Source organism: Bubalus kerabau, chromosome 5, assembly GCF_029407905.1.
Source record: "Bubalus kerabau isolate K-KA32 ecotype Philippines breed swamp buffalo chromosome 5, PCC_UOA_SB_1v2, whole genome shotgun sequence".
NCBI lineage: Eukaryota > Metazoa > Chordata > Mammalia > Artiodactyla > Bovidae > Bubalus > Bubalus kerabau.
Window position 1 is genome coordinate 56,092,787 of NC_073628.1, and position 20,085 is coordinate 56,112,871.

At 49.1% G+C, this 20,085-nt stretch overlaps 1 protein-coding gene across 7 annotated transcripts in view; it reads right to left on the reverse strand.

Annotated features, from left to right (window-relative positions):
* Window positions 1-3,324: 3,324 nt before the first annotated feature.
* The window catches only part of PIK3C2B (phosphatidylinositol-4-phosphate 3-kinase catalytic subunit type 2 beta), a 73,492-nt gene continuing 56,731 nt past the window's right edge, over window positions 3,325-20,085 (reverse strand). For all 7 annotated transcript variants that reach the window (XM_055581718.1, XM_055581716.1, XM_055581717.1 and 4 more), the window contains 11 exons: window positions 19,694-19,830; window positions 14,960-15,129; window positions 14,339-14,495; window positions 13,931-14,040; window positions 12,826-13,027; window positions 12,278-12,402; window positions 11,120-11,237; window positions 9,766-9,847; window positions 6,207-6,313; window positions 4,588-4,716; window positions 3,325-3,804 (listed from right to left, as the gene is read on the reverse strand). In XM_055581718.1, the coding sequence (XP_055437693.1) occupies window positions 3,616-3,804; window positions 4,588-4,716; window positions 6,207-6,313; window positions 9,766-9,847; window positions 11,120-11,237; window positions 12,278-12,402; window positions 12,826-13,027; window positions 13,931-14,040; window positions 14,339-14,495; window positions 14,960-15,129; window positions 19,694-19,830 (1,526 nt within the window). In that variant the 3' untranslated portion in view covers window positions 3,325-3,615. The remainder of the gene's footprint in view (window positions 3,805-4,587; window positions 4,717-6,206; window positions 6,314-9,765; window positions 9,848-11,119; window positions 11,238-12,277; window positions 12,403-12,825; window positions 13,028-13,930; window positions 14,041-14,338; window positions 14,496-14,959; window positions 15,130-19,693; window positions 19,831-20,085) is intronic.

The following is a 20,085-nucleotide window of genomic DNA, read 5'->3' on the forward strand; positions in this document are numbered from 1 at the left end:
CCCTACAGTCCTTTTCACCCAGTTGCCAGGCCCCTAAACTTAGGTGCTAAGTCGCTTCAGTCATGTCTGAGTCTTCATGACCCTATGGACTGTAACCTGCCAGGCTCCTCTGTCCATGGGATTCTCCAGACAAGAATACTGGAGTGGGTTGCCAAGCCCTTCTCCAGGGGATCTTCCCGACCCAAACCCACATCTCCTGCATCAGCAGGCAGATTCTTTACTGCTGAGCCACCAGGGAAGCCCCCTATCCGTTCTACCTTCAAAATATATCCAGAATTGAACTACTTTGCCCCATCCCCGTCGTAATGTCACTCCCCTCCTAGACTACTGCTTCCATTCTTGCTTGAAACAGCAACCATAATGATCTTTGACTACGTACAGTGCTGTACTGTAATCCCTTTCTCAAAACCTTGTAATGGCATCTCCATCACACTGGGAATGAAATCCAGAGCTCTGATGGACTTTAAGACTCAATTCAAATATCTCCCTGTGATGCCCATTCTGCCTCCCAACCCCTCCCCTTTTGCACCTTGTCTGGGACACAGCACTCTAACCGCGTTTCCACGTCTGCCTCCCTAGCTGGACTCTGAGTTCCTTGAGGACAGGATCCACATCCTTGTTATCTTAGTAGTCATTGTGCTTGGTACCCACTTGACCCAGAGAAGGCCATCAGTGTTGTGAACAGACGTATCAGACAAGTCCCAGACACCAGAATTACCTCCCAACTTAAAATGCTGCCTCACTTTTGAACTTTCAAGTCTAATCCAACCTTTACCTCCCAAACCCTAACAAGTCCAGTTACATCATTTTTACCACCTCCGGGGCTTCTGTTTCTCTTTTCCCTGGGCACCCCTCCCCCTACAATCCCCAGTCCTCATTCCCACTCCCTCTGGGTGGTTCAGATTTCTACCCCATTTGGCCAAGAAATTTCCTTAACTAAGACTCTTGCCAGATTCGAGTTCTAACTTTTAAAAAGTCCATTGGGACTTGCCTAGAACTGCAGTGACATCTCAAAGCCACTTAGAAACATAGAAGGTAGGTTATCACTTACTACTGTTACTACTAAAGTTCCCTTGGAAGCCCCACAAAATTTCCCAGCATGAAATATGACTCCACACTGGAGACTTTTGAAAACTTCTGAGTAAACTGCTTGCAACAGGGGTACATCACCTCCAGCTTTCATGTGGGTTCAATTCTGGGCGACAGCTCGGCTCTAACAACATAATCATTGTGTGGCATCTCAAAGGTTGTTTCCTCTTTTATGAAACAGGCTTGGTTAACTATCACTAGGCAGGAAACTTCTTAAATGCAGAGAACTATCTTCATTTATCTTTGTAATCTTTGCTGCCTGGTAGAGAGGGCCCAGTGCACAGCTCCAAGGACTGTATTCTTCGAGGTGGAGGCGTGCCCCTAGGTAGCAGTGACTGGTGGGCGCAGTAAATGTTTGTTGACAGTTAACAAATGAGCCATGCCTACTTCCCAGCACAGCTGTAATGAAAAATAACATGTATATTAATACACTCCAAAACTATGAAGTGTTTACCAACTTAAAGGATTGTATTAAACGCTGCCTAGAAAAAGTAGCACAGGTTTGGAGTCAAACCTGGGTTCAAATTCTAGAGCCAAGGCTGAGTATGTCCTTAGGCAAATTACTTAATTACTCTTGTCTGTAAACTGGGAGATAATACTACTCACCTGATCAAGTTGTTGTAAGGAAAGATTTAGCTGACACATGCATATAAAAGTTATCATTTATAGAACCATTACTAACATTATCATCTTCATCTCATATGTCAGATGTTTTAATCTAAACATTTAAACATGAACAAATCTTGAAAATTATAGTTTTGTTTTTCTAAACATCATTTATTAGAAAATACAATTCCAGAGAAAGTAGGAGATACAAGGACATCTGGGAAGTGGGTACAGTACACAGATCTCTTTAAATCAGGGGCATCGAGGGTCAAAGCAACATGAGCTACAGGCAAAAAGCCAGTAACACATCTCTGGTCCATTCACCTGGAGAAGTTCCACCTCTGTTCCCCACTCTCCCAACTCCTGCTCACAACAGCCAGCTATATTCTTGGCATTTTTACTTTAAAAGTTTGTAACTTCCTTGCTGCTCTGTGGCTTTAATCAATGGAGCTTCTTTCTCCAGTTATGGAATGAGTTAACAAAAGGGGAAATTTCTGATCCTTGTTGGAGCTGGGGAGGACAATCCAAAGAGTATCCCCATTTAACTCCATTCCCAAATCACTGGACACAGCCACCAATTTAAAAAGTTAATATCAAATTCAAAGTTGCTCCTTCTTTTTTCAAGGAAGACAACCCTTTGGAGTAAAGCGCCAAATCCATTTGAGTGAATTTCAAATCCATTTGGTAGGGAATGAAGAGTAATAAGAGATCAGAGACCCAGTCCCTCCCTCCCAGCTCAGCTCAATCCAGCCTCTGCACAACCAAAGAAAATCACAGGAAAAAACCCAGTTTTGATGGGATCCCCCACCCGCACCCCTTTTCTTCAGTTAGGGCATCCCTTTGGCTCCAGAATAATAGGTTTATGGCCCCACAGAATGAAAGAAATTCTTATTAAAAAAATGACAGAAATGGAGTTTGGGAGAGAAGCAGTGACAAGAAAGGAGTGGCAGGCGATGAGGAAAGCCCCCCGAGGCCAGCAGCAGGCGACCCCGCCCCACGGCCACGGCGCCCGCGGTCACACCAGGCAGCAGTCCATCCCGCCGGAGGGGGCTGCAGGGAGAGACCCACGGGGGACCACCCCAGCGTATTCACAGGGCCAACACAGTCCCCAGAAAGGCTGACAGAGGGGCCGAAGACGGTGTTCAAGGCATGTCCTAGCAGAGTAGGGCAAGACCAGAGGAAAAACTCCCCCCAGATGAGCCCAGGTCCCTGAACACAGGTCCTCTGCAGAACCCCGGCCGGAAGGCCCTTCCTCACACACACAGGCATCACATTGCTCTCCTTTGGAGGCAAAATCAGACAGGCCCAGCATGCAGGCCTCAGTCAAGCACACCCAGCCCTCCCTGCCCCTCCCGACCTGCCTCAGGGAGGGAGGGTGCTCCCCGAGGGCCCACTGGGCCCCTCCCCAAATAATTCCTATAGAAGAAACACAAAACAACAAACAAAAACCTAGGGAAAGTCCAATAAGAACCTTAGTCAAAAAAGTCCAAACAGTCTTCCTCTTTTGCCTTCTGGGGCACATGTAAGTCCCTTCTCACAAGGCTTCCTGTCCAGTTAGGACAACATTACTATTTCATTTTTTAAAAATAAAAATAAAGATACCCACCCACCCTCCCTCTAAATGCTACTTCTACAGCGCACCTCACACACCTCAATCCAGGCATTGCTCCCTTGACACAAGGTAAACTTAAAACTTTGCTGCAACCTCACAGCCTCCACAGGGCTGCTCATCACAACCAACTCAAAAGCAGTCTGCAGAGGAGGGGCCAGCAGAGAGCATCCTTACTCTCCCTGCCTCCCACCCTGGAGGCCAGGACGGCAGGGAGCCCCACCGAGGGCCATGCCCCTCCCCAAGAAGGGACGAGTCCTCTCCCCGGCTCTGCCGTGAGCCTGGGGTCCCAGGCCGGGGCTCCGCTGTGTTCATAAGGTCTCAGGACTTCGAGATCCCAGTGCAAACCAGCCAGTCTTCTCCTGGGCCAGGTCCAGCTCTCTCAGGCGGATGTGCACTTCCCCGAGGAGCACGTTCTCCCAGAACCCTTGCTCACTCAGCACACTCAGCTGCAGCTCCCGCTGCTGCAGGTCGCCCTTGGGGATTCCATCATACACCAGCTGCAGACGCCAAATTGGGAAGAGAGGGAAGCAGTGAGAGAGGGAACACGGAAGGGGGAGATGCTTGTCTGTGGTGGTTCAGGGACTTGCCTGGTGGACCAGTGGCTACGATTCCATGCGCCCAGTGCAGGGGGCCTGGGTTCGATCCCTGGTCAGGGAACTAGATTCCACTGCCACAACTAAAGACCTCACATGCCTCAATGAAGATCGAAAATCCTGTGTGCCACAACTAAGAACTGGCACAGCCAAATAAACAAATAAATACTGGGGGGGAACAAGTGAACCTAACAAAAGAAAAAATGTTCTGGTTAAAAAAGAATGATAGTTTGTGGTGGTTTGATCTGGCTGAGCGTAAGACCACTTTATCTCCCCAAGGGAAGTCCGAGGGAATACAGAAGGCATACAGTACCCAAGGGGACCTTCGAAGAACCCTGTTCTCAGCTCAGGGTTCCAGCAAAAGAAGGCTCGTCATCGGGGCCACAGTTCATTATCAGCAAAGGACCAGCAGGCTCCTCCTCCCCACAGACCATGCCCAGCTGTGGAATCCCTACCCTAAGTATCAGCAAACTTTTAACATAAAGGGCCAAACAGGGAATGTACTAGGCTCTGTAGGCCATACTGTTTGGTCTGTGTCACAGATATTCACCCCACTGGTACAACGTGAAAGCACCACAGGCAAGACTTAAATGCACAGGAATGGCCCTGTCCCTGTACGGCTTTATTTACAAAAACAGGCACAGTTGTTTATCAGCCCCAGCCCCACCCATCACCTTCCCCACATACCATCTCATTGTAGGTGGGGTTGCAGGTTTTCCGGGCCACTTTGGTTTTCTTCTTAGTGGTTTTCTGAGGGTCAGGAAGGAGGTAAATCTTGACATAGGGGTCGGGATCATTCCCATCCTGGAGCAGTTGCTGCAAAGGGAATGAGAAACCATCTATCTGCCTCTGTATCACCATTCCTGTAGCCATTCCCTGACCCAGCCTCTCTTCCCCCACACCCAGCTTCTTGCAATGCACAATAATTTATGTTTCCCAGCCAGCCTACTGCATTCTGCCAGAAACACCTACCACGGTAACATTAGATGTCATCCTAAAACATCAATCAGATCACCCATGATACCCAGTTCTTTACTCTGTATATGAATGCTCAGGGCACACCATAACTTGGTCTGTTCCGAATGAACCATAATATCCCCAGATATCTTCACCCAATGTCTGTCTACTTTGTCATTTGACCCAGGAAACCCCTAGTGAGAGATAAGCAGAGAAATGAGTCAGAGAGATTAAGTTGCTTGTTCAAGGTCAGCCAATTAGTGACTCACTCCTTTCAAAACGTCAGTCAGATCTTGGCATGCCTCTGCTCAAACCCTCCAGTGGCCCCCATCTCACTCAAGGAAAAGCCATGCTCCTGAGCACAGGACCACGGCTCTGGTCGGCCCTCTCCGACCTCAGCGTCCACTATTCTCCCCCTGCTCCGGTGCTTTCAGTCACACTGCCCCCCACCCCGCAGGGCCTGACACACACGGCCCCCTCCCTCACCTCCTCATCAGTGAGGGTTTCCCTGGCTGCTGACGCCCTCCTTCCACCCCGGTATTCCTCGTCTGCTTTATTTCGTACCAAAGTGCTCACCACTGTCCAACTTGCCATGTATTTTACTTAACCGTTTGCCTCTGCCTACTAGAGTGTGAGCTCCCTGAAGGCAGAGACTTTATTTTGTTTGCCCTCCTGTCCAGAGCTAACGTATCAGTGCCTGGCACGCAGTAAGGGACTGATGAAGATTTGTTGACTAAAATGAATGAGTGATGCTGTGAGAGTGAAGCCCCGTCACCTCTGATTCCAGAGCTTATGGACCTCCTGCCACACATCAGTGCTCCAACCTGCAAAAGTCCAGCACTCTGGAGGTATTCTATGAGTTCCCTTCCCCTTCCACTCATAAGGTTCTCAGAAACATATCAAAAATTTAGGAATTATACACCCCCTTGATTATGCTTGAAGGATGTCATATGGCTGCCTTACCTCTATAACCAGGAAATAGGCCCCCTGGGTCTCTCTCTTATAATAATCACCATAATAATAATAATACCAGGCACTATGTTAAGTACTCTACATGCATTATCTCATTTAACCCCTGTAACAACCCTATGAGGCAGACACTAACCTTATCCTCATTTTAATGAGGCTAAGAGTAACTGGGTTACTTGCCAAAGGCCACAGGTAGTAAGAAGCTGTGTCCAGCATTGCTTGGTCAGACCATAGGCCTAGCATGGGAGCAGGCCCATTGGGGATTCATTTAGTAACTTTTGGATTACTCTCATGAGAGGGGGGTACAAAAAAGGTCTCATCAGTCAGAAAAGTACCAGAAGAAAGATAAAGATGCAAATAAGGACTGTGTATGTACTTACCAAGCCCCGAATGTGCATCACCATGATGAAGAGTTTATTGTTTTTGTAGGAGATGGACAGTTTCACCTCTCCTCCAACTTTCCCGACTGGCCGGGCCCATGTGCCTTCTGTAGGGACAAAGGACAGAGAGAAAGGTCAGGGGGCCAGCCCTGTCCCCATTGGGTGCCAGGTAGATGTCTCTGTTTTTTTCTGACCCCCTGCCCTATCTCCATGTCAGATTCCTGATATCCCATCAGGGATCAGCCACGTGGCATCTGCGAGCATGACTTAGGTTGGTGTCTGCAAGCATGACTTGGATTGAGGTGAGTCTATCCAATTTCAGCCTGTAAGTAGATCCAGTTCCCGAGAAATCTGCTCAAGGAGCTGTGGACCCCACAGATTCTTTAGCCGGTAAGCAAAGGAACAGAGACGAGTCAAGGAGAGAGACCTGGGAAGAAATGGGGGCAGGAAAAATTACCCTTTGGAAGGTTCAGAGAAGTTAAATTGGTTCTTAAATTGAGCAAAGGGAAAACCACTAGGCCATTCAGGTATGACCTAAATCAAATAAATCCTTTATGATTATACAGTAGAAGTAACAAATAGATTCAAGTGACTAGATCTGATAGACAGAGTGCCCTAAGAACACTGTATAGGAGGTGGTGATCAAAACAATCCCCAAGAAAAAGAAATCCAAAAAGCAAAATGGTTGTCAAAGGAGGTCTTACAAATAGCTGAGAAAAGAAGAGAAGAGAAAGGCAAAGGAGAAAAGGAAAGATATATACAACTGAATGCAAAGTTCCAAAGAATAGCAAGGAGAGATAAGAAAGCCTTCTTAAGTAAACAATGCAGAGAAATAGAAGAAAACAACAGAATCAGAATGGGAAAGACTAGAGATCTCTTCAAGAAAATTAGAGATACCAAGGGAATATTTCATGTAAAGATGGGCACAATAAAGGACAGAAACAGCAGGGACCTAACAGAAGCAGAAGATACTAAGAAGAGGGAGGAAGAATACACAGAAGAACTGTACAAAAAGGTTTCAATGAACCGGATAACCATCCTGGTGTGATCACTCACCTATAGCCAGACATTCTGGAATGAGAAGTCAAGTGGGCCTTAGGAAGCATTACTATGAACAAAGTTGGTGGAGGTGATGGAATTACAGTTGAGCTATTTAAAATCCTAAAAGATGATGCTGTTAAAGTGCTGCACTCAATATGCCAGCAAATTTGGAAAGCAGCAGTGGCCACAGGACTGGAAATGGTCAGTTGTCATTCCAATCCCAAAGAAGGACAATGCCAAAGAATATTCAAATTACCACATAACTTCATGTATTTCACTTCCAGATGTACAAGCTGGGTTCAAAAAAGGCAGAGGAACCAGAGATCAAATTGCCAACATCCATTAGATCATAGAAAAAGCAAGGGAATTCCAGAAAAACATCTACTTCTGCTTCATTGACTATGCTAAAGCCTTTAACTGTGTGGATCACCACAAACTGTGGAAAATTCTTAAAGAGATGGGAATATCAGACCACCTTACCTGCTTCCTGAGAAATTTATATGCAGGTCAAGATGCAACAGTTAGAACCAGACAGGGAACAATGGACTGGTTCAAAATTGGGAAAGGAGTATGACATCAAGGCTCTATACTGTCACCCTGCTTATTAACTTATGCAGAGTACATCATGAGAAATGCTGGGCTAGATGAAGCTCAAGCTGGAATCAAGACTGCTGGGAGAAATATCAATAACCTCACATATGCAGTCGATACCACCCTTATGGCAGAGAGCGAAGAGGAACTAGAGAGCCTCTTGATGAAGGTGAGAGAGGAGTGTGAAAAGGCTGGCTTAAAACTCAACATTCAAAAAACTAAGAACATGGCATCTGGTCCCATCACTTTCATGGCAAATAGAATGGGAAAACAGTTGGAAATAGTGACAGACTTTATTTTCTTGGGCTCCAAAATCTCTGTGGACAGTGACTGCAGCCATAAAATTAAAAGACGCTTGGTCCTTGGAAGAAAATCTATGACTAATCTAGACAGCATATTAAAAAGCAGAGATGTTACTCTGCCAACAAAGGTCCATGTAGCCAAAGCTATGGCTTTTCCAGTAGTCATGACTGATGTGAGATTTGGACCATAAAGAAGACTGAGTTTCAAAGAATTGATGCTTTTGAACTGTGGTGCTGGAGAAGGCTCTCGAGAAGTCCCTTGGACAGCAAGGAGGTTAACCAGTCCATCCTAAAGGAAACCAGCTCTGAACACTCACCTGAAGAGTAACAGGGTGAGCACAGCCCTGAGCAGGCAGCCCCTGCTGGTCCTCATCACTCTGCACCTGTTACTGGGCAACAGGTCCTGCTCAGCAGCGGCTCAGGTCCCTCAGCAGATCCTGCCCACAGGCAGCCACTGTCAACAAGCAACGTCCGTTTTCTGCTCAGCTGCTGGCCAGGGCTGCAGCAGGCCGCACCCACTGGTGACTGTCAGCGAGGGAGCACTGAGGAAGTGGCTGAGTCAAGGCTCGGTGGTACGGTGGTCATCAGGTGGAAGTGAGCTAAGAGGCAGATCCAGGCCTTCTCCTGGAGGCCCTCCAGCTTACCCAGCCTCGGGCCAGTGGCGAGCTGGCGGGCCCAGGGAACAGACTGGGCATGACTCCTGGCAGCCCTCACTCAGGCCCTCCACTAGCCCTGGCCCTGGCCCTGAGGAGTGGCGCCCCTCTCCCCCATCCCTGTCTCTGTGACCTTCTAGCAGTGGCCGTCTGCCTGGTCACAGTCCGGGAGACCTGGTCTCCCCATTTGGGCAACCTGAGGAGACTGAGGACCAGCTGGGTTGGATGCCAGGCTCCCTCAGGATGACAGCTGGGCAAGACATGGGAACCTGGCCCTGAGGAGCTGCCAACTGAGATATGCCTCCCCTTAGCCAGCACTGGGACCTTGGAGGATTAAAGTTGTGCCTTGGGACTTTGCCCTTTCTTATCAGGACAGAGAATAACATTCATCCAGCAGAGATTCACAGGAACGTTGTTACCTGACCACTGACTTAACTTCAAGAACAAGACTCTGACACCGAGAAGTCTGCAAGAACTAACCACATCCATCCTTCACCTTTTGCTTTTAAAAGGCCTTGCTGAAAGCTTTGAGTAACATTGGGGTTCTTAGGGCATGAGCCACCCTTCTCCTTGTATGAATCTGTAATAAACCCTTCTCTGTTCCAAACTCTGATGTTCCATATTGATGGGCCTCACTGCGCATCGGGCACATAGGCTTGCGAATTCGGTAACAGAAGGACTGGTGCTGAAGCTCCAATACTTTGACCACCTGATGCAAAGAACTGACTGATTAAAAAGACCCTGATTCTGAGAAAGACTGAAGGCAGGAGGAGAAGAGGAAGGCAGAGGATGAGATGGTTGGATGGTGTCATCGACTCAAGGGACATGAGTTTGAGCAAACTCTGGGAGACGGTGAAGGACAGAGAAGCCTGGCATGCTGCAGTCCCTGGGGTCACAGAGTCAGACACGACTGAGTGACTGAACAACAACAATAGGGAAGCTGGCAGAAATGTCACAGCGATGGCACCATACCTGAGGGCTTGGGAGCCAGGCTGCTGCCTGCCGTCTTCTCATCCCTGGGCAGGGGGTGGAAGAAGGTGTACACCAAATCACACTGGAACAGAATCAGAAAACAGGGTCATTCCTCAGTAAGACAATGGCACGATGAAAAAAGGAACTCTCCAGCATTGAGAGAGACTTACAAAATGTGATTACCAAACGTAATATGCAGTTCTTATTTGGGTCATGGCTCAAAAACACCAACTGTTTAAAGAATTTCGGAGACGACAGGGAAATTCTAAATGTGGGCTAAGAGTTGGGTGGTGTAACAACGGTCCAGTTATGTAAAATTATGTCCTCGATTTTTAGAGATGCATAGTATTTAGGGGTAGAATGTCATGATGCCTTTGACTTACTTTAAAATATTTCAGAAAAAACAGATGAAGCAAACTGGCAAAAAAATAATACCTGTTTAGGTGATGAATACATAGGTATTCATTATACTGTTTCTCTATTTTTCTGTATGTTTGAAAGTTGCCATATAAAAAAGTTTTGAAAAAAAGGAAGCAAATAAAAGTAGTCACGTCAACTCAAAAGCAGTCTGTCCTTGGCATTCCCTGGCAGGCAAGCAGTTAGGACTCAGAGCTTTCACTGCCTGGTCCCAGGCTCAATCCCTAGCTTAAGCCAGCCTTGGACAAGGACTATAAATCCTACTTTTGAGAATGTTTCCTAAGCAATTGGGGAAACAAAAGCTAAAATGTGTGACAATACCCACTCTAGCATTAATAGTGAAAAGATGGGGAGGGGCACAATCTAAATATCTTTCAAGAGGCGAATGGTTAAAGAGATGGTATTGCAAGTCAGTGTATTAACTTGGCATAGATATTTAAAGTTACGCTAACTATAAACACTTCAGTAAAAATAAAAAACCACTATAAAACTGTAAAAGTCACATTTATATATGGCCAGATAGGAAGGAAACATGGAAATGGGGTTAGATGGTTTTTTAGGGTGATGGGACTCCTGATGACTCTGTCTTTATGACCATTATAAAACCAAATTATAACACCATTTGTTTAAAAGAAAAATCCAGGTGGTGCACATACTCAGCTTGTTCAGAAACCTTCCACTTCCTCAGGCTCCTGTTTAGCACAAGCACCGTGTGACGGCAGCTGACACGGATCTGTGTCTCCGTGTGCCCGGCTGCGTGTCTGGGTTTCCCGTTTCTGCGCGCAGCTCAGCGGGGCTGGGGCCAGGACCCACCGCCCTCCCCCGTCCCCGGACAGACCCAGAAAATGCAAGCGCCTTCCGCGATGGCCACCCGCCTCTGTCCACACTCCCCACCCCTCAGCGGCGCCAGGCCGGCCAGGGACAGAGGGCCACCCACCTCGGCCACCTCCGGGGCCGCGTGGACCAAGTGCCAGATGTAGCCGTTCAGCTCCTCCCGGCGCCGCTCGGCCCCCGCCTCTCCTCGTGAGCGGCCAATCACGAAGCGACTGGGGAAGCTGGCGGCCGGTGGGAAGACGATGAAGAAAAGGAAGCAACAGCCTTTAGTCCCATTCCACTTTCATTTTCAGCCACCTGATCCGCATTTCTCCCCGGCCTCCCTCCCCAGGGACTTCTCCCCCACCCCATTCCTCGCCCGACTCCCCAGGTCTGTGCCGAGGACGCACGCGCAGCATCTCCCACTGGACAATTCCACGGACCCCAGAAGAGAAAACCAAAGTGCTGAGCAGAGCATTACAGCTGCCCAGAAGTGCTCAGGCAGCTCTGGAGCCGCCAGTTTTCCTCATCACGGTACAAATTCTATTTGAAAATCTGCTCCTTAAAATTGTTGTAAAACACATCTAACATAAAATTTACTGTCTTACCCATTTGTAAGTGTACAGTTCAGAATTAAGCACACTCACACTGTGATGTAACCATGATCACCATCCCTCTCCAGTCTTTTCCTCTTGCGAAACTGAAGCTCTGTACCCATTAAGCAGCTCCCCGTTTGCTCCCTCCCCCCGGCAACCCCCATTCTACTTGCTGTTTTTATGAATATGACTACTCTAGGTACTTCATATAAGTGGAATCATGCAGTATAGTAATATTCCATTTTGTATATACACCACATTTTCTTTATATATTTCAAAAACACTTTTACTCTTTAGAAGATTAGACACTTCAAAACATCTTCAGACGCCATCAATCCCCTGCCTTTAGACCCAGTTTGCTGTCCTGGCCTGGAGAATCCCAGGGACGGGGGAGCCTGTTGGGCCGCCATCTACGGGGTCGCACAGAGTCGGACACGACTGAAGCAACTTAGCAGCAGCAGCAGCAGCAGCTGCCCTGGCAGGAGCGCCCAGGCTTGTTTTTGAGGCTGGAGGAAGACCACTTGAGAGCCTCAGAAGCGCACGGCCAGCAGGGGGAGCGCTTGTCATCGCACATGGCCAGTTAAGAAAACCGAGGACGCAGGTCTTGACTCCCAAGGGCCGTGCTGCCCAGCCCCCAGCTGCCCTCCCCGCTACCCCTCAGCGCAGAGAGCAGGCGGAGCAGTTACCTGGGCAAGAGGGAAGAAGGGAAGAGCAGCCGCAGCTTATTGTGTAACTCCTGGAACTCCTCAAATGTCCGCTGGATGTAAGTGGCCTCGTGAGCATTCTCTCGCATCACCTTTACCACGTAAATCTGCAAAGCCCAAATCTTAGTGAACACCCCCGGCCAAACCAATGAAGAGGGCATGTGAGGGGACAGAGGGTGTGTGTGTGTGTGTGTGTGTGTGTGTGTTGGAAGAGTTATGTGTTCCAGAAGAAGGGGATAAAAATGTCTCTAATGGAGACGAAGATAATATACCTATGCAGGAAAATGAAAGCAAAGATTCACAAGAATCCTTAGTTCACAAGACCCTTGGCTCAGAGGGAACAGCCAACCAACTCAGTTCCCTGACTGCAGGCAGGCCACTTGGGCAGGGGAGGGGAAAGGGTCTGCAACTGCCCCCAGCACAGGGTGCTCAGTCAGCTCCAGCACCCACAGTGTGGAAGGAAAGAAACAGAACCACAACAAGTTGGGTGGCGGGGAGCAGGAGAGAGTCAAACTGGAGCAGACACTTACATAGCCCTTGTTGGGGTGGAAGACCTTCTCGTGGCGACAGAGAAACACATCGCTTATGCGGCCTGTGCTCTTGAGAGTGTGTGTTCGTGGAGCAAAGGAGAGGGTCAGCCGATCATCTGAGCCTAAAAACTTCATCTGAGCCAGGTTATGAATAAAAAAATTGAGCTTTGTGGCTACACTGCCAAGGCTGGACTCTATCAACCTGCAGAAGGATGGGAAGAAAAGGTTGCAACCACAGACCCAAGTCCCCACTGCCTGGGCAGAGCTGTATCTCAAGGAATATCGCCCGACACCTGAGGCTAACACGCAGCTCAGATCAGATCATTTCCCCTGTGTGCTAGCCTTATAAGGACATGACTGCACACAATGATCTGAATACAGTTTATTCCTGTGGATGCTGGGGATCTCATCTCCCCTCACTGCCCACCTGGGCCAAAGACAGTTAATCCAAAGTAGGAAGGAACTGTGGGACGCCACCGTGGGGTCACCACGTAAAAGTCTAAATACTGTCGTCAAACTGAGTTTCAAGCTTCAGTACAACGGGTCCCCACCAAACAAAACCCAACACAGACATTTTAGTTCCGAAGGAAAGGTACTGTATTAGCCCCAGAGAAAATTTAACTCGCTAACTTCCCAAAAGGGTACATAATAAAATGGACAAAACCGTAGACATTAATTAGTACATGGGCACTTTCCTGCTTTCGTGCATAACGTGTCTAAAAACATCCAATATGGGAAAATGGAACCATGAAATTCCATGTTCTGACAAGGGGGAGGGTCCTGATCAAGAGAGCTAAAAACTATTACAAAATCCCCATCGTACACGGCCCCACAGACAACGTCCTTGACCGCGACCTGGTGAGAACGCAAGCAGGGGATCGCAATACCTCCGTGTAAAGGTTGGCACCCAAGTACAGGTGGGAGACTGAGCCTGAGAGAAGTAAAACGATTTACCCAAGTCAGACAACTGACCCATGCTGTCAACTCTAAGCTCTGCCACCAGAGCAAAGCCTCTCCCGTCTCCCTAGCCCAGCTCCTCCCCATCGAGCAGCCTGCAAATTACCTACCCAGAACGGGCAGCACTGTTTCGTATGCGGCGTCTCACCTGGTGAAGTAGGTAGTGGCATTGGCCTCCGTGTCCTGAGGCCTCAGGGCATCATATACGTACTTGAGGTCTTCCAGGTCTGAGAGTTCAGGGATCCCACAGGACAACATCTAGAAGAGCAAAGAGGAGAGGGTGTCTGTAACGACCAGGAATTCAACATTTTCTACAGCTTCGCTCCCTAACCTTTCTAGAGGGTGGTAGAGCGATGCGGTGGGCAGCGGCTGGCAGGCCACAGGAGCTGGGGGGTCTGGAGCAGGAAGTCAGACAACAGCAGACACCAGCAGGTGGTCTGGGCCCTGCCTTTATCTCGGGCTCAGAGAAGCAGATCTCCAGAAGCAAGACGGAGAGTCTTAAAAATGGTGTCAGATGATAAGAAGGAGGGGTTCAGAAAGGGATGGAGCTCCTCACCAGGCCCAGAAGGTTGAGGAAGAGGTGGGTGTGCTTGCGAATGAGGTTGTAGGCTTGGCAGCAAAGGTCAACAAAATCATGGAAGCGGCTGGAAGGCTTGTCACCCCCGTTGATGACATACGCCATGTCCGAGGTGAAGACAAAGGGGGCGCGGTCCCTGAGCCAAGGGGAACACACAGGCGGAAGGTCAGCACGAAGGAGGGGCTCACCGTGTGGGCTGTCGGGGGAGCGTGCCCTCATCCCTCAAAGCCTGCGTGACACTGGATCCACGGGCTCCTCCAACACTGCTTCTTTTCCCACTTTAACCTCAGAAGATCCCCAGACACGTCGTTCACTGGTCCCTTGCCTGTGAGCTAGTGATGTCCCCCCAGGTATCTGGTATTTCTCTTGGCTGTGGTCTGGGCTCATTTCCCTTTGCTCAGCCCTCAGCAGGCAGGCAGAAGGGCTGGTCCCTGCCTTCTTCTGCAAGGCCTCAGTGCTCTCTTCCTCAGAGCTGCTCAACCCAGGGGCCACACTCTGCAGTGTGCGGGACTTCTCCCATCGGGGCTTGTGTTCCAGCTCTGAGCCATTTCCGCTGACCTCCCGGGCCTACGCACATGCTGGCTTCAGGGCGCTGCTTACCGCTTGATGTTGCCGAACATCTGGGCATGGCCCAGGAAGCGGCCGAAATCTATGTGGAACATGTGGCCGGTCGTCTTCAGCATGATGTTGTCGTTGTGTCGGTCACAGATGCCCAGGACATAGGTGGCCACACAGCAGCCAGCACAGGAGTAGATGAAGTTCTCTACAGCCTGAGGGGAGGGCACGCAGACGGCAGGACGTAAAGCTGGTGCGTAGGGACCCCAGGGGCAAAACCAGGCTGACCCGAGCCCGCCATGACCCTCTCCCAGGAGCCCAGGGGCTCTCACATCTGCCTGTTCAGCCTTCATCACACACTGACATACACACTGAGGCACATGGAAGCTTGTCCTGAATCTTATGGGGCAAAAAGGAGATGGGAGGCTTATATGCATATATCCACTATCCGCAATATATCCGTTATCTGCAATACACGGAAACTGGTTAGGACAAGGGACTGATTCAGGAGCCCAGGCTTGACCAGCCCAGAATCAGGCAGGCTTGATGTTTACACCTTTCCCGCCTGATTGTGGTGACCTTAACTCAAGCATAGTACCGAGGCAGCAGACTCAAAGGTCCCTTCCTGATCCTGCTCAGAATTCTTCTGTCTGTCTCCTCATCCCCAATAGAGCTCCCATTTCTGGTGTTCTTGGTAACCAATAAATGCTAATCTACTTAAATTCGCTTCACTCCAAGGAAGAGCTGAGGGAGTTTTAACACTTCTAGAGGGTGTTTTACGCTTGAAAATCAGACATCTTTAGTTGGTAAAATGTGTTAGAGCTATTTCTGAGTTTAAAGCAGGAGGGAGAGGAATAAGGGGTTGGATCTACCTTATTTTATCTGGTTAATATCTGCCCCCTTATCTGTCTTTCCAGTAAAAATGTATGGAAATCGTGAATGGACACTTTTCATCCTCCAAATCTTCTTTGGGAGGTTCAGAGAATTCCTAAGACCTCAAGAAAGACTCCTGAGCAGAGGCCACAGCTTTCAGAGCCAAGCAGGAAACTGGGCATGAGAGAAAGTTTCCCAGCTATAGGCCATGCCCTCGCCACCTCCCTCTGCAAATTTGTACCCAGCCTTCAGGGACCTTCCTGAGTTCCCGGACCCTCCCAGCCCGCACGGACTCCTCCCTGCTGACCCCCTACAGGCGCCAGCACTCACTCAGAGTTCAGAACTCTCCCTTCCCAGGGCCCAGGGGTCCTCCTCGTGGCTGCTCCACAGGCCTACTTCAAAATACAGAAATCTCCCAGCTACTTGTTAAAGTAAACCAGATGACTAATCCCTAGGAAGTTAAGAATAGAAAGTTTGTGAAGAACTCACAGAATGTACGTTCTGGAAAAAAAAAAGATGACTTCTATGATAGGGAAATATGTAACTGAAAAGAAACCGCTCAATAACCCATCAACTCTCAGTCTTGACCATCCCTACCTACCTGTCTTCCTGTCACAGGTATCTCTGCTACCTGAAATGTATCTTGTTTTGACTTACGAAGCAGCTATATGCCTACACTATATCACAGAGTAAATGAGTAAAGTCTCCTCACCTGATTATACAGGGTGTTAGCTGCTTACTCGGAGAAGGCAATAGCACCCCACTCCAGTACTCTTGCCTGGAAAATCCCATGGATGGAGGAGCCTGGAAGGCTGCAGTCCATGGGGTCGCTGAGGGTCGGACATGACTGAGCAACTTCACTTTTCACTTTCATGCATTGGAGAAGGAAATGGCAACCCACTCCAGTGTTCTTGCCTGGAGAATCCCAGGGACAGGGGAGCCTGGTGGGCTGCCGTCTATGAGGTCGCACAGAGTCGGACATGACTGAAGTGACTCAGCAGCAGCAGCTGCTTACTGGCAGGAAGTCTCAAAGTATAAAGAAAGCACTCCTGATTTAAGGGGTTTCATGTGTAAGATGGGGGTACTCTGTTTGCTGAGTAGGTGGCCAAGGGACAAGCATCTCTAGCACTTCCCTCCTGGAAGGCACCATAAGAAACCACCAGCATCATCCTAGTAGGAGGCTAGAGAGCTGGGAGTGACCTTTGAAAGACTGATAATAAACACTGAGATGCTGAGTTAATTTCTCTGTGTGTATTCTTGTTGTACAAACTTCTATTAACATTTATCATGACTCTTTATTACATTGGCAAGGAGTAATCACAATTCCAACACCAAGTACAGTGCCTGTCTATGGTGGCTAATACCTGAAAAATACATGTTAGTATAAATAGTATATGGAGTCGAGGGAGGGTGGAAACAATATTACTTCTTTCCAAGGGTAGAGGACCTTAACATTCACAACATAGAGGAGGTGGGTTTGGAGGGATGGGGAAAGGGAGAAAGGGCTTTCCTGGCAAAGGGAACACTACCGTCTAAAGGAATCTAGGAAATGGAAGTGGCTGCCTAAGCTACAACATAAGTGACCATAAGACCGGGAGGCACAGAGGAGGAGACCACAGGGGTCAGCGGGGCTGGGTTACAGAAGGCTTTGCAGCAGTGTTGTGGACGGGGAGGCACAGTGGAGGAGACCACAGGGGTCGGCGGGGCTGGGTTACAAAGGGCTTTGCAGCAGTGTCGTGGACGGGGAGGCGCAGTGGAGGAGACCACAGGGGTCGGCAGGGCTGGGTTACAAAGGTCTTTGCAGCAGTGTCGTGGACGGGGAGGCGCAGTGGAGGAGACCACAGGGGTCGGCGGGGCTGGGTTACAAAGGGCTTTGCAGCAGTGTCGTGGACGGGGAGGCGCAGTGGAGGAGACCACAGGGGTCGGCGGGGCTGGGTTACAAAGGGCTTTGCAGCAGTGTCGTGGACGGGGAGGCGCAGTGGAGGAGACCACAGGGGTCGGCGGGGCTGGGTTACAAAGGGCTTTGCAGCAGTGTCGTGGACAATAAGCTCATCTCTTAGGACACAAGGAGTCCTTGAAGAACAGAGAGCAAAGGAGTGATATTAGCAGTTTACACTTTATTTTAAAAGCCTCAGAAATCAAGCAGAGAATGATAATGGGAAGAGGAGAGGCACTCCAGTGGTTCAGGGGGCAGACAGCAACCAGCTGAAAGAAGTGGTGAGAAGAAGTAAGACAGAGTCAAGAGGCCTCTGGGGAACAGAATCAATAGGGCTCAGTAAAGCAGAGTGGAGGCATGAAGACTTATGGCTCAGACCTCCCTGGCGATCCAATGGTTAAGGTTAAGAATTCACCTGTCAATGCAGGGGACACAGATTCGATGCCTCATCTGGGAAGACTCCACATGCCATGGGGCAACTAAGCCCAAGTGCCACAACTCCTGAGCCTGCGCTCCAGAGCCCGCCCGTTACAGCTGCTGAAGACCACGTGCCCTAGAGCCTGGCTCTGCAGCCAGAGAAGCCCCTGCAAAGAGAAGCCCACGCACAGCAATGGAGACCCAGCACAGCGTAAAGCTAAGTGAAGTTAAATAAAAAGCAGAAGTCTCATGGCTCTGTCTTGGGAGACCACACAGAGAGTCTTATCACCCAGGAAACTCACCAAAACCAGGTTTCAAGAGGACAAAGAGAGCCAGAAAGCTCAGTTTTGACTTGAGTTTGACACACAGGTCAACACAAGCAGAGGCCCAGCAATCGGGTGGGGAGAGGAAAGAGGGAATGGCTCTGGAAGTCATCAGCAAGGGGGGATAAAGTAACAGGAGATGATGAACTGGCCCAAGAAGAGTACAAAGAGCTCAGCAGGCCAGGAATTAAACCCTGGGGAACGCAAACACTCACGGCCTTGGAAGACCATCTAATTACATGTTCACTAAACAACATTCTGATTATAATTTGGCTGCCCATGTAGGTTCTCCCTGAGGGATAAAAGGCACTGGTCAAGAAAAGTCAGTATATATAGATCCCCATAAATTAGCGTTCTGGTTTAAGGTCATTCTCTTAGGAGCATGGTGATTATGACTTACTCTCTCTCCCTTAAACATGATTAACCCAGAGGCAAGAGCCATGAAGCTGTGGACCAGCCACAAAACCCAGCAGGTCACCAAGTCCTACCACCCAGGAAAGCCCCTCCCGAGGAAAGTCAACTACCTTTTCCATCACCTCTGTGTCATTATCTACCCTCAACCCTGCACGCCACAAACCAACTCCATAACTGGGAACAACTGAATGAACCTTAATTCACATCTATGAAAAAGAGGAGTTGGATAAAATAGATAGCCAATGGTAATTTGCTGTATGACTCGGGGAACTCAAACAGAGGCTCGGTAATGACCTAGAGGGGTGAGATGGGGAGACGGGAGGGAGGTTCACGAGGGAGGGGACATACGTATAACTATGGCTGATTCATGTTGATGTTTGGCAGAAAACAAAAAAATTCTGTAAAGCAATTATCCTTCAATTAAAAAGGGGAGGTGGATAAAATGATCTCTTAAGTTTCTTCCAACTCTTGTTCTGCAAAGCATCACTGGACTCTCAGAAGGCACAGGAGGACCTGAATAGGACCCATGACTGAAACAGCACCCTTCCCTCCAAACTCATTCTGCCAGAGGAACTTAGGGAAGGCTTCCCAGCTAGATACCAGAGGATACCAGCTGGATGACCAGAGGCTTGGTCAGCTTACATCAGGCATTTGACACCCCTCTAGACACTGGGAGGCACCAGTCCACTAAGAGTGTTTCTTCCCTCCCAGCACAGCTGAGCTGCCTTGGCTGTGCACACGCAGGCCTTGGGGGAACACGGCAGGGCACCAGGCCACACGCATCCCACCCCAGCCTCACCCCCTCTCCAGTCCTACCTTCTCATACTCATCCTCCCCAGGGTTGTGCTTCTGCAGCCAGTCGGCGAGGGGCCGGTCCTTAAAGGAACCGGTCACCCCGTGCTCCACCTGGATCTTGCGCAGGGTCTCAGAGTTGGGGATCATCTCCACCATCCCTGTGAGGGGAGACACCGAGTCACTCTCCAGCGCAGAGAAAAGACATCTGTCAGGAGAGGACTACAGAGCTTTGCTGGATGTGTCCCTATAAATTAAGCCCTAGGACATTTGGACAAACTTTGATAATAAGGGGGAAGATCAACCTTATACCTAAAGCAACTAGAGAAAGAACAAACAAAACCCAAAGTTAGTAGAAAGAAGGAAGTCATAAAAATCAGGGCAGAGATAAAATAGAAATGAAGAAAACAATAGCA